A 13714-nucleotide genomic window follows, 5' to 3' on the forward strand; every position below is an offset into this window, starting at 1 on the left:
AGGTTTACCGATCCTCAAAGATGCAACATACAATTGTACATTGGTAAAGCAATCTGTATTAAGATCTATGTTAAGATCATAACATATAAGATCTGTATAAGATCTATTTCTAGTGATTGCCCTTGAGCTTTGTTGATGGTGGTTGCAAATGCTAATCGAATTGGGGATTGTAATCTTTTAAATTGAAAAAGCAGATCCGTTGGAATCATGGGAATGCGAGGAATAAGAACAGCCTCATCCTCATAAGGCCCTGTCAAGATTGTGGCCTCTATTAGGTTTTCCATTGTTTTTTTTTTTACGGCAAGTCGCGTGCCATTGCAAAGCTTTGGTGGGTTGATATTTCTTAAAAGTATTATTGGTACGCCTATTTTTAGTTGTAGCACGTGTGGTGGAAACACTGAAAGATCTATGGAATTTAAAAATTCAGATGGATAATTAACCGCTTTATTTGGTTCCAAAATACAAATTAACTGCGTAAAACTTGCGAATATACAACATTCTTCGCTGTCCAATTGGCTCTGCATATAAATAGATTGTCAGGTTTACCGACCCTCGAACATGCAACGTACAATTGTCCATGGGGAAAAACAATCAGTATTAAGATCTATACCACATTTTTCTACTGATTGACCTTGAGCTTTGTTAATGGTGATTGCAAATGCTAATCGAATTGGGAATTGCAATCTTTTAAATTGAAAAGGCAGATCCGTTGGAATCATGGGACTGCGAGGAATAAGAACAGCCTCACCCTCAAAAGGCCTTGTCAAGATTGTGGCCTCTATTAGGTTTTCCATTGTTTTTTTTACGGCAAGTCGAGTGCCATTGCAAAGCTTTGGTGGGTTTATATTTCTTAAAAGTATTGTTGGTACTTCTATTTTTAGTTGTAGCACGTGTGGTGGAAACCCTGAAAGATCTATGGAATTTAAAAATTCAGATGGATAATTAACCGCTTCATTTGGTTCCAAAACTGTGTTGACTGACTTGTAAAGGACTGCCTGGTCTCGAATCTTGGTCAAAACAATATTGTTGATTTCGTGGACGTCTATATTTTTGGGTGCGAGAATCGCTCTTTCACTTAGCCATTTATTATTTTTATAATTTTTTAGAATATTCGGAAATACTTTTTCAATCAATTCATTTTTGGACGTCACTAAATTACAGAAATCAGCAGGTAGTTGTATACGTCCTGAAATTGAGTCTACTGGGAGCTTTCCGTTTCCCATTGCCAGCAATTGATCTGAAAATGTTTGACCAGAGTCATCGTTTTGCAATCGGACACGCATATTTGTAGTTAATTTTAATGTTTTTACGTGTGCCCATAAATTAGAATTTTTCAGGCAAGCATTCATTTCGTCTGCAGGAGTTAATCTAGGTATTATAGGTAATGTTTGCCTGAAATCTCCCGCAAGCAATATTAATGTGCTGCCAAAGGGTTTCGACTTCCCTCGCAAATCTTTCAAGCATTGATCCAGAGCCTCGAGCGAATTTTTGTGTGCCATTGTGCACTCATCCCAAATAATAAGTTTGCATTGCTGCAATACTTTACCCATCCCAGATGATTTGGAAATATTGCAGGTGGGAGTTTCTGTAGAATGCAATTTCAGAGGCAATTTCAAAGCGGAATGAGCAGTTCTTCCACCAGGCAGCAATGTTGCGGCTATTCCGGACGACACAATTGCCAACGCTATATCATTTTTTGATCGAATTGATGCCAGAATCAGTTTTATCACAAACGTTTCACCAGTACCTCCTGGCGCATCCAAAAAGAAAATTTCTCCAACGTTGTTATCGACACAATGCATTATCGTATCATAAATGTTTTTTTGTTCCGACGTTAACTTGGAAATGTTATTTTGTACATACGACAATAGATCACTCGTACTGTAGCTTTGTTCACGATCCAATTCTACACATGTCGAAACAGCAGCGATACGGTTAGGTGAAGGCATTCCCAAATCCTGAAGAGGTTTGTTTGCCATACGTACGCACAAATCTTCTATAACAACTAAAGTGTAGTTATAAATTTCTGATGTAAAATCAAAAGTCATATCTGACGTCTCTAACTGTTTTCGATGGAGTATATCTTCGGACATTTTTGACTTATATTTTTCCCATAACTCTGTAGGAGCTGATGGAGAGCAAGTTGTTAAAATGATGCCAAACAATGCACGAATTTGACTTGGGGTTGACGTTTCGCACGCGTCATTGATGCAGTTATCCCAGTGTTGGTCATTCTCCAATAAATTCAGAGCTTGGCATGCACTACGGTAAGTGTCATGTATATTACCATTTACAGTCCTCAAATACTCAAAGGATGTCGGACCGGGTACAGTCACCAAAAGCAGGCGTAGAAAGAAGCATTCATGTTGATTGGGGTGAACGGTGTAGAGTCTTCCTATCGTGGTATCTTTGAAGATGGTAGGGTGGCCGTCGACTGACTTACCCTGTTTTCGACGTTCAAATACTTTATTTTTAGTATTCCACGTGTAATACGAAGGCACTTCAGTATACAGCAGTTTTTTTGCAAAAGAATAATTTTTGCAAAGCGAAAAAAAAGCTGTTAATGGTGTATCCGGTGGATTCAGGACTCATTGGTGCACGTTGGTTTCCGTGAAATAAACACGTTGACCATTCTGTAAATATACCGCTAAGTGAACAATAGCTGGACTACGTTCATGTATCGGAAATGAAAGAATTCGCCAAACAGCTTCATTACTGCTTATGTATCTTCCAGCCTGATATTGTACGATTTCATCGAAATCTTTGATTTCGGGCTGCAAGCCAAAAACTGCCATGTCACTGCCTTTGTTGATGTATTTACATATGTATTTGATTGCCTTTACGGAGTTACAGTATTCAACGTTTATGTGTGCATTAAATGTTTTTGATAATAATGGGGAATATGGAACAACCCACTGGTTATCTACTTCGATGGTGGTACCGTTACGCTTCTTTATTATTGCTGTTTTACCGCCATCTTCAGTAGATCTTCTTCTATATTGTGGGTAACCATCATTGCCAGTAATTGTGTTTGATACTAAAAGTCGAGGATATTGCTTTGTGCACATTCCTTTGGCCATGCATGGTGAATTTTCGTTCAGTGCACCGCAAGGTCCATGTATCATATTTTTTACAATAATATCATGTAACCCCTTATCGACATTTTTATCAGGTATTTCAGCGGAAATCACATCATCAATTTCGTTCGAAGTAATTTTTTTATGTAGCCAGATTAGTATATGTGCGTGTGGCAAACCTCGTTTTTGCCATTCCACTGAGTACATCCAGCATCGCACTGACCCAAACACTTCAAGTTTTACAATGTAGTTTATCAGTGATTTCAACTTTTGCCGGAAGACACGGGCCGTAATGTCATGCCTATGAACCGCCGATTGTCCTTAAAGTAAAAGCTGCAGTATCTCGTCCCAAGATTGATTACATGTAAATGTAATAAATAAATCTGGACGACCATAGAGACGAACATACGCAATAGCATCTTGAGCATATTCATGCATATGACGGGGACTGCCAGCATATGACGAAGGTAAAATTCTTAATCTTCCAAAGTTTGTGGTATTACCGTCATTTATATCTGCATCTCGCAAATGAATGTATTGTTCAGAGCGGAGCTTAGTCTGATTCAGGCGGATATATAGCAAACATTCTGATTCAACTTTAGCATACATATCAACGACGAATTGGTGAAACAATTCACGGCATTTTAAAATATAATTTTCTTCATCCTGCCGAATCATTAGTTTATAGGAATAACAATGCATTGCACTGCATTTCTTATTCATTTCTTTTTTAGTGGCTGGATTCATCAATTTAATATTAAAGTGATAGCCGTCGGCTCCATCCCAAAAAATGATAGGATATTGTAGGGCATCGTAGCATCGATGAGTTTCAGCAATTCTTAACAACTGAGCGTTTCGGTTATGAAGAATAATATCTCGAGGTAAAAACTGATCACCGACCATAACGATTGCCACTTCGTCGATAGTTGGAGCATTGTATCTGCGCACATGTTGGCCAGGAGGCATTTTGTCAGCGGAAATAACAATTTTATGCGTATCAGTAGGCATCAAATCGATGGCTGTTTTGAACAGACGCACTAAATTATTATTTTCGTGGAAAAGATGTTGCAATTGGGAAACGATTGTCCTTTCAACGTTGGGAGAAATTTCGCAACGTGCATTCAATTCAGAATTTCTATCACTGATGAAGTACAATTGTAAAAATTTATGATTCTCGCCTGAGAATGGTAGAAGGGACCCTGCTCTATGATAAATTTGCCCTTTTACTTTGAAAGTAGACATAAATTGATCTGGATTTTCGATTTGGGCTCCAAACGACGTCATTTGAAAATATGAGTTGTATTTTCTGATTTTTGACAAAAAACGCTTAGATTCTGACGTAGTTCCAGTAAGGAAAGTCTTCAATGGCTCTGGTGGTGCACCCAATAGAGGAAGTTAACTTTTCCTGAGGCGCAACACATTCCCATTGTTTCACCATTGAATTTCAAGGCCTTGCTCAAATTTTAGACATTGTCCCGATTTGAACACATCTACTCGAGCTATAATCATCGACTGGGTTGTACCTGAATGCCAGGCGATAACTTTCAGGCTGCTCTGATTCCTCGGCACGCTTTCTTTTCTTACTTTCTCTATCAGCAGCAAGCCTGATTTCCTGCTGTTCTTGTGATTCCTCGGCACGCTTTCTTTTCTTACTTTCTCTATCAGCAGCAAGCCTGATTTCTTGCTGTTCTTGTAATTCCTCGGCACGCCTTCTTTTTTCACTTTCTCTTTTAAAAGCAAGTCTGCTTCCGCGTTGCTCTGGTAGTTCCTCGGCACGCTTTCTGTTCTTTCTTTCTCTATCAGCCTCAAGCCTGTTTCCTTGCTGCTCTTTTGATTCCTCGGCACGCTTTCTGTTCTTTCTTTCTCTATCAGCCTCAAGCCTGTTTCCTTGCTGCTCTTTTGATTCCTCGGCACGCCTTCTTTTTTCACTTTCTCTTTTAGCAGCAAGTCTGCTTTCGCGTTGCTCTGGTAGTTCCTCGGCACGCTTTCTTTTCTGACTTTCTCTATCAGCAGCAAGTTTTTTGGCATAGACTCTTTGAGCATCTTCATCGGCTTTTGCCATGGTAAGTTCATTAGTCATTGTAAACTTAAACATTAATAGATTTCTACGTGAACATATGTCTTAAATATCTTGAATGACGTCACCGTCAAAGCAAAAATGACGACAACTAATTTCATGACGTCAGTCAACACAGAAACATGACGTCACCTGATCCACAGACAGACACACAGACAGACAACTTATTTTTATATATATAGATATATATATATATATATATATATATATATATATATATATATATATATATATATATATATATATATATATATATATATATATATATTCACAGATGGGACACAAGGACACAACTACAATGGCGCGTAATTAATATGGCACGCAACGACTTACGCTTGTGGGGGGCTTGGGGGGCGCGAAGCGCCCCACCAACTAGGTGTTGGGGTGGCGCGCCACCCCAACAGCTAGTTTATTATAATATTTATATTATTTAATAAGTAACGCCAAGCTAGGGAAGACGTCCCGTTTCCTGAAAGATAAACAATTGTAATTTTGAAACAAAATAAATAATCTTAAAATATCCCATTACTGACAAGGTACAATATTTTTCCTCTACTTTTTATATTTTTATCGGTTAAAAAATGGAACTTGAAAACGATATATTTATTACATTTATGTAATTTTTTTATTATATTTATACTTACTACATTTACATTAAATCTATATTATTTCCTAATCAATGTCAAAGAAGGAAAGACATCTCCTTAAACGAAAGATTATCTTTTTGGCAATTTGATACAAATGTGAATAATCCCAAAATATCATGTTATTGCCATGTGGCAATTTAATATGCTTCTTCCTGTCCTAAAAAACTTTATAGGGATTCTCAACACCCTGTGTTTAGCCTATACAAGTTTTCACTTTTCCTACAAAGAAGTAAGTTAATAGAACAGAGCCACGTTTGTCATAGAGTTTAAACTTGACTGAAAGTTGGCATTTCGCTCTTTAATGTTGATCAAATAAAAAACAAGAATTTCAACTGAAAGTTAGCAACATTAAAACTGAAAACGAACAGAAATTATTTCCCATTATTATAGGGTTACCTCCTCAATCCCTTGTTCTTCAAACTAAAGTTCTTTAATACTTTCAAAAAAGTTTTTCATTCTAAATAAATAGCCCTTGTGTTTCAGGAGTTGTTCTTCAGAAGCGAGACAAAAATTCAAACTTTAGCATAAAAATTGAGGTATTAAGAAGGGAGCAATTTCCCTAATATCTGGAATAACTTTTGTTGGTTTTAAATTTTAATGTTACTCTTTATTTTCAGTTGAAAAAACTTGTTTCTCAATTAGTTTATGATCATTTTTCAAATAATGACGGGAAATCAAGCTTCTGTCCATGGAAAATTCCATACCCCAGAAGAAAATTCCTCTATCACGTAAAATACCCCTACTCCTCCTTCCAGAAAATACCCCCCGGACAATGTCATCCTCGCAAAAAAAATCGCAAGAAAAATTTTTCGCCTGAAAATCCTCCTTAGCATACTTTCATTTGAAATAACTTTAATTACCGATCAATTCTCAAATTATGTCAGTAATCCCTCTTTGTGTTACATTTCGTCCAAAATCACTCCAATTCCCGCGTAAATCTTGCCTCTCTTGGAAACAACCTCCATAAAATTCCAACCCCGCTGAAAATTTCTCCCGGAATATCTCAATATGTTAAATTTAGTTGACAAAACAAACTAAGACAAATAAAAAGAATTCCACATAGGGATCCTGGCAAATGCCTCCAGTGTAAAATTTCCTGTACTTATCGGTTATATGATAAACACTCAAAAAGTGAAGTAAATGAAATAAAACAAAATATCGAGAAAATATATTACTTTAGCAGCAAAATTATGAAAACTAACACATAGAAATACGGAAGAGCGCAGTATACTAAATATGTAACCTAAACTAGCCTAAACTAACATAACCTTTCTTAGGTACTCTTTTTCGCCCCTCAACCCCGAAAAACCTATTTAGAAGTTTAAAGAGTTAGAAACCCCTATTTGCATAGCGAGCCAAAGGTATTGTCTTTTTGAAATAAGCTGCTCGACTAGTTTTTGTCTTATGAGCGTGTCACAAAATATCGAGTGTTTATTATAAAACCAATAAGCATCATTTCCTCAGGAAAGCTCACCCCCGTAAACTTTCCTCCCCAAGGAAAATTCTTATCATAGAAATCCCACCTCATAAAAAAAAATACTTTTTAATACTTCCTAATAGAAAATACTATAAGTAGATAACTGGTAATCTTTGTAATTTACAGCCCTTTCCCCAGGAGCTGTGGGGTTCATATTATCCCCAAAGGCATAGTCCTTAAGTCTCTCAACTATACTCGACAAAATGGCTATCTAAAAAGTTAGACCGGACAACTTTGGGGGAAAAGACCGTGGGAGGGGGGGGGGGGGGGTAAAGAGCAATTCAAACTTCATTTGCTAATTTACTGAAAAACTTAATTTCGGTAATATCGAGTCATCAGTTTTCTGAAAATCCGAAAAATTGACTTTGGTTAATTTAACATTGAACACTTCCTTGACAGATCATTTTGTGATGCAGTGTGAAAATCTAAGGCATCTTAAATAAGACTGAACTCTCCGTAACCCACAGCCTGTTTAATGCCTAGGCTATTTGACGCTTATTTTATACGTGGCCAATGTCTACCTCAGTATATACAACCTAATTCATAACAATAAATTAGCCGTGATACATACTAAGAAAGCCTTTCTTGAATAACTACATAGTAAAACTTAATGTTTAGGTCAGTGCGATGCTGGATGTACTCAGTGGAATGGCAAAAACGAGGATTGCCACACACATATATACTAATCAGGCTACATTATAAAATTACTTCTAATGATATTGATGATTTGATTTCCGCTGAAATACCTGATGAAAATGTCGATAAGGGCTTATATGATATTGTTGTAAAAAACTTGATACATGGACCTTGCGGTGCACTGAACGAAAAATCACCATACATGACCAAAGGAAAGTGCACAAAGCAATATTCTGGACTTTTAGTACCGAACACAATTACTGGCAATGATTGTTACCCACAATATAGAAGAAGATCTACTGAAGATGGTGGTAAAACAGCAATAATGAAGAAGCGTAACGGTACCACCATTCGAAAATATGCCAAGGCTACGGTATTGGCATACCTGTAAAAATTATTGCAGTATTTTAAGACAGTCCATATTATATCAATTGTTGGATAAATAATATAACTTAATACCATGTAACAGCGTAGTGCATGCATCTGTGCTTTAAAATTTGAAGTATATATATATATATATATATATATATATATATATATATATATATATATATATAAGTTGTTTGTCTGTCTGTCCGCATAGGACGTCTGAATTATTTCAACATGTAATAATTGAAAAACAAATGTGTTCAAGCCGAAGTACCTGAGTTGGCGGAGGGTTATGTTTCAGATTCAAGTTCCGAGAGGTTCCAGGTTCGAACCTTGGCCTTAGCATTAGTACAAAAGAAGAAAAAAAAACTAAAAAGGGTAAAAACTACAAAAAAAAACTAAAAAGAAAAATCTAAAAATACTAAAAAAGCTAAAAAACTAAAAAAACGTAAAAAACTAAAAACTAAAAAAGAAAAAAACTAAAAAAAGGTGAAAACTACTAAAAAAACTAAAAAGAAAAATACTAAAAAATCTAAAAAACTAAAAAAAGGTAAAAAACTAAAAACTAAAAAAAGAAAAAAAACTTAAAGGTACAAACTACAAAAAAGGAAAAAACTGAAAAATAAAGCAGAAAAAGAAAACTAAAAAATAAAATAAACTAAAATAAGAAAATACCAAAAAAAAACTAAAAAAGCTAAAAAACTAAAAAAAATAAAAAAATAAAAAATAAAAACTAAAAAAGAAAAAAAATTATTAATGAGGCGACGTCTTCGTTTATAAACGCCATGATACAGATTTAACTGCATTATCCATGTGTTTCAAACCAAAGAAGAGTCGATTTTGGACTAAAACACGTGGTTCCTTAAATTTAGTTATAAAAAAAAGAAAATTGACCAATATATTTGCTCACGGAAGTGCTAAATTTTAAAGATCAGATATAAATTGGATGTGCTATACCTAAATGTGGGGCTGAACAACAGTTGTAGCTGGAAGTTCTTAGCTCCAATTTTTTGGCCGCTATTCACGGAGCCAGATCAGGATGCCAAAAACTCTCTGTTTTGAACGTCTAGTGGAACATCAAATTAGTCTAGGCATTTATCCCTAGCGAAAAATACACTCCCTGCAGGAAATTCCCCCGAAAATCCCTCTGAAAAATCCCCCCTCCCATGAAAAATTCTTCCATTTGCATAATTGAGTAACCAATGAAAATGTACAACTTATTTACCTCAAAATGTCGACCAGATGTCCTCAGGGGCAACAAAAGGACCAGATATCAAAAACACTTTTAGCACAGGGTCTGGCTTGTCTCCAGTCACTTTCGACGCATTAAAAAGGACCAAAACTCTCAATTTCTGGTCAAACTATCTAACTCCGAAGGTCTTATGACCATGAGGGGGAAGCAGAGATTAGGAGGGGGTAGTCCTCGTCCTATACAGAATACATTTTACTCATTTTTGGACTTAATATTACTATTTACTGTCATAATAGCAGCGCAGACCAGAAATATTTGCGGAACTCAAGTGGGATTGTATATCATTCTTATCCCTTTTCCCGCTCTTTCTTTAGAGCTAAATGTGTTCTGATTATATTTTCGGGAGAGGGACTAATCTCCACAAAGGGGTATTTTCTGTGCGAGGATCTTCTGTGGGGTAAAACACCGGCTACCCGTCAAAGTCATCTGCTAACCAGAACTTTAGAATTAAACTTTATATGTGGACGGACAAAGCAATACTGTCCGAAACGAAAAGTGAGATTTTATGAAAAGTAAATTTTTCAAATTTACTGGTAAATTGTAAATCACTTTGAGCTTGAAATTGCATAGCTATAATGACAAAATCGCTCACATGTACAAAAAAGGGCTTGTATAGCTTTGTAAAAATACCTAATGTGTTTGAATTGCAGGATCTAACCTGATACTATGAGAATTTTTCAAGAAATTACTTTTTTATTGTAGTTTTCCCACCACCAATACTACTGCTACTCGCTTGATTCTTCTTAAATCCTACTGCTTCGGTATTATCACACTATATCGGCAAAGGTGCTCACTTTCGAAATGGTACTGCCCATAGAGAGGAAACATTTGCCAACAAAAATATTAGTATAGTTGTTTTTTATTTGCCAAAAGTTAAAAATGTTTGCCAAATACACTAATACGGAACCAATCAGCCCCAGAATGTGAGTGAACAAAAAATGACTTCATTGAGTCTTTAAGGAGTTTCTCTGGGGCTTCTGCAGCTGCTGTGAAAAAATTGTCATTCAATGCCTTATTGTAAAAAGAAGTACCACCAGAAGCACACTAAGCAGATTGGTGAACTTGAGTTCTATTAAAAGCAGAAATAACCTTAATGTTCGCAACAAGATAGCAAGGAATTCATTATTAAAAATTTTACTTCAGATATAAACAGGAAATTATCGTACAACGTTTCCAACACTATTGGGATTGTATTATGAAATATCATTTCCAATATTTGTAAGAACCATTATTGTGCAGCATCTTTAAAGTTTCAATGTAGATGCCACTTTAGTCTACTCAAGTAAATGAAATGAATATGCTTAGTCCAAACCCCATTAAAGGTAAAATTTTAAGTTTTAATGTAGTTTAGATCATGGAATGCTCTGTAATTATAAAGAATTTCATTTTTGAACCGAGATCAATTATTTTCTGATCGATATGAAGGAATAGCACTTAAATTGATGCAAATGAATTTATCTAATTGTAACCAAATGAAATATGCAATAATACTTTCTTACTAATGAAGCTAAGCTCGTGAGAGAGTGATATTTTTGCCTCCTATTAGAAGATAAAGTTCCTCTTTTGGCATATAGCATATACTACTACTACAACCAACAACTCACCTCAGAACCAGGCCACCTGAGACCACCACAGCTACGCTCGCTCCTCCTCCATCCCGGTCTATTCAGAGCCTCCCTCTTTACACCCATCCAGGAAAACATATACTGTCTTAGAAGTGTCCGGCTGACTAACTATATTTCAAATAGTAGGCTTTATGAAAAGTGTGGTTCAATCCCCTCTTTAAGGCTATAGTAAGGGAAGGTTTGAGGTGGCTAGGGTGTGTTCTACAGATGATGATTGGCAGATTTCCAAAAACTGTGCTTTTTGGCCAACTGTCGAGGGATAAATGGGTAACAGGTCGTCCTTGTTTGGGTGGGAGTCAGGATCTTCCTTGAAATTTGAAAGATTAAGGAAAGATTGAAATTTGAAACGCTTATATAATGATTTTTTACGCAGCTTACCTTCTGCAAAACCTCCTCTTCCTCAGTAAGTTTTAAAAAATCTCCCCTTCCCGAAGAACAGGTGTCATTTTAAGGCAGCTTCTTCCCTCCGAATACTAGAAATTTAAGTAACGTCCTCAGTTTAGAAATATTCCAAAATGATTTTCTCACTCTTGACAAAAGGCATTTTTAAAACTTTGGCAAATACTGGACACATTTTTATGGACACTGGCTTGCAGAATTAGAAATAGAATTGAAGTTAAGAGTCTACACAATTCCACATTTTAAAGCAGAAGGCCCAGTGATTTTTCTAGTAAATTTTGGCAATAAAAAGTAGCTCAAACATTATATTTAATATATGTTTTAACGTAATTTCAATATTTAATAGGTGTAAGATTCAGTTTATTCAAAGTAGGTTAATGCAAAAAGTATGAACTGGTTCCTCAATACATTGATCTAACAGACAAACGGAGGCCTGCCTTGCTTAACTTGGCAAATATGAATGTCCTATAATGCCTTTAGAAGTTAAACAATGAAGAAGATTCATACATCTAGCTGTAAAACAAAGGTACTAAGTGTTTTACTAGCAAAATTACAAAGATAAGTATTTCCAAGAGATTAGTGGCGTCAATTTCGGAAGGGTATTTGCCCCTCCAAGATGTTTCTAAACAACTCTGGATTTTGACTATTTTTTGAATACCATTTTGGGTAATTTGATCGAAAAATGGCTTCTATTTGGGCTTCTCTACGAATAAACTGAAAGAAAAAATAGGAAATGCCTCCCCCTAAACTTTGAAAACTATACCCTTTCCTACCTTTCTGTGAATTAACGACACCTGGAAGGTCGTGCTGTTTTAACATCCTTTGTTTTTTAAATGTTGAAATGCATTCAAATGAACGTCAGGTCTTCTTGTTTCAACATTTTTAGTTTTACAAACATTGAAACACACACAAATGAACCTTTTTTTTTCTTAGGAAAGAAACATCATGCTCTGCAACATCTAGACCTATCAGATAAAAAGCAAAAAAGATGCTCACAAGGAGACAGGTACATATTTTTGATTTTTAAGATAAAAAAGCTTATTAAGACATAACCTTTGTAATTTTTAAGGTAAAATCTTTTTAAAGATAAGTTTTACTTTGATTTAATTGTTTTGTGTTGACTTACGGCTTTTGAAATCTCGTCTAGCTTTTACTAATTCTTTTTGTTTGCACGAATTTTGACTTAAAGAGAAAAAGAATAGATATTCCGAAGGAATAAACGATTTTCAATGAAAACAGTTCCTTCAAAACTTGCAGGCGTATTTTGCTCTTGTGTAGGATTTAATACATATTTGTGTACTTAGCAAATTGTACATGTTTGAGAGGGTATTTTTCCTACAAGTAGTGATTTATTTAGTTCATAAAGGTCATACATATATCAGGCCTGGGTTTTTACAATGCCTATTCAAACAGTTTTGGTTATTGGTGTTTCCTCTTTGCATAAAATTAGACGCACAAGTGACTAAGATTGGACCTTTCGATAAACGTTTTATTCTTTAACGATAAGAATATTTTGTTTGAGTGCTCTCCCTTATTAAAAACTAAAGTATACCTCAGTGAATTTCATTTGCAATTTCATATTGGCAATCGAGCTTCTCATATGCAAAATTGGAGTCCATTTTCTATGTTAAAATGAAGCCTATGAAAGGCTCAATTTTGAGTCTATTTGAATCTTTAGGCCATTAATAATTAATTTTTATCCTATTTTTCCTTTTAGTATTAAGCAAAAACGAACAGGTAGGGTGATCTGATATGACAAAAACAAAGACAAATTTAGGTTACAGTTTTCCAATTTTCAAGGATTTAGGAGCACTCAGGACAATATTACTACTACTACTACTACTAATAACTCACTGCAGCACCAAGCCGCCTGAAGCCAACACAGCTACGCACGCTCCTCCTCCAACCTAATCTATTTAAAGCCTCCCTCTTTACACCCTCCCAGGAAGTTCCCATTTCCTTTAAATCTTTATTTATGACATCCTCCCAACCCAGACAAGGACGACCTGCTTTCCGTGTAGCCCCAGACGGTTGGCCAAAAAGGACAATCTTCGGTAATCTGTCATCTTTCATCCGTAGAACGTGGCCTAGCCATCTCAACCTTTCTTTCATTATAGCCCCAGAAAGCGGGATTGAACCACACTTTTCGTACAAC

General features: G+C 35.7%; 1 protein-coding gene across 3 annotated transcripts in view; it reads left to right on the forward strand.

Annotated features, from left to right (window-relative positions):
- The first annotated feature begins 2242 nt into the window (after nt 1-2242).
- Nucleotides 2243-13714, forward strand: part of LOC136027838 (cell division cycle protein 20 homolog) — a 54328-nt gene continuing 42856 nt past the window's right edge. Inside the window, exons 1-2 of one of the 3 annotated variants that reach the window (XM_065705264.1) lie at nt 2243-2267; nt 12493-12565. In XM_065705264.1, the coding sequence (XP_065561336.1) occupies nt 2258-2267; nt 12493-12565 (83 nt within the window). In that variant the 5' untranslated portion in view covers nt 2243-2257. Of the gene's footprint in view, nt 2268-10784; nt 10858-12492; nt 12566-13714 lie in introns of those variants that run through there. The other 2 variants (XM_065705269.1, XM_065705259.1) reach the window with 2 other exon arrangements.

The sequence above is a fragment of the Artemia franciscana genome, chromosome 1, assembly GCF_032884065.1.
Source record: "Artemia franciscana chromosome 1, ASM3288406v1, whole genome shotgun sequence".
NCBI lineage: Eukaryota > Metazoa > Arthropoda > Branchiopoda > Anostraca > Artemiidae > Artemia > Artemia franciscana.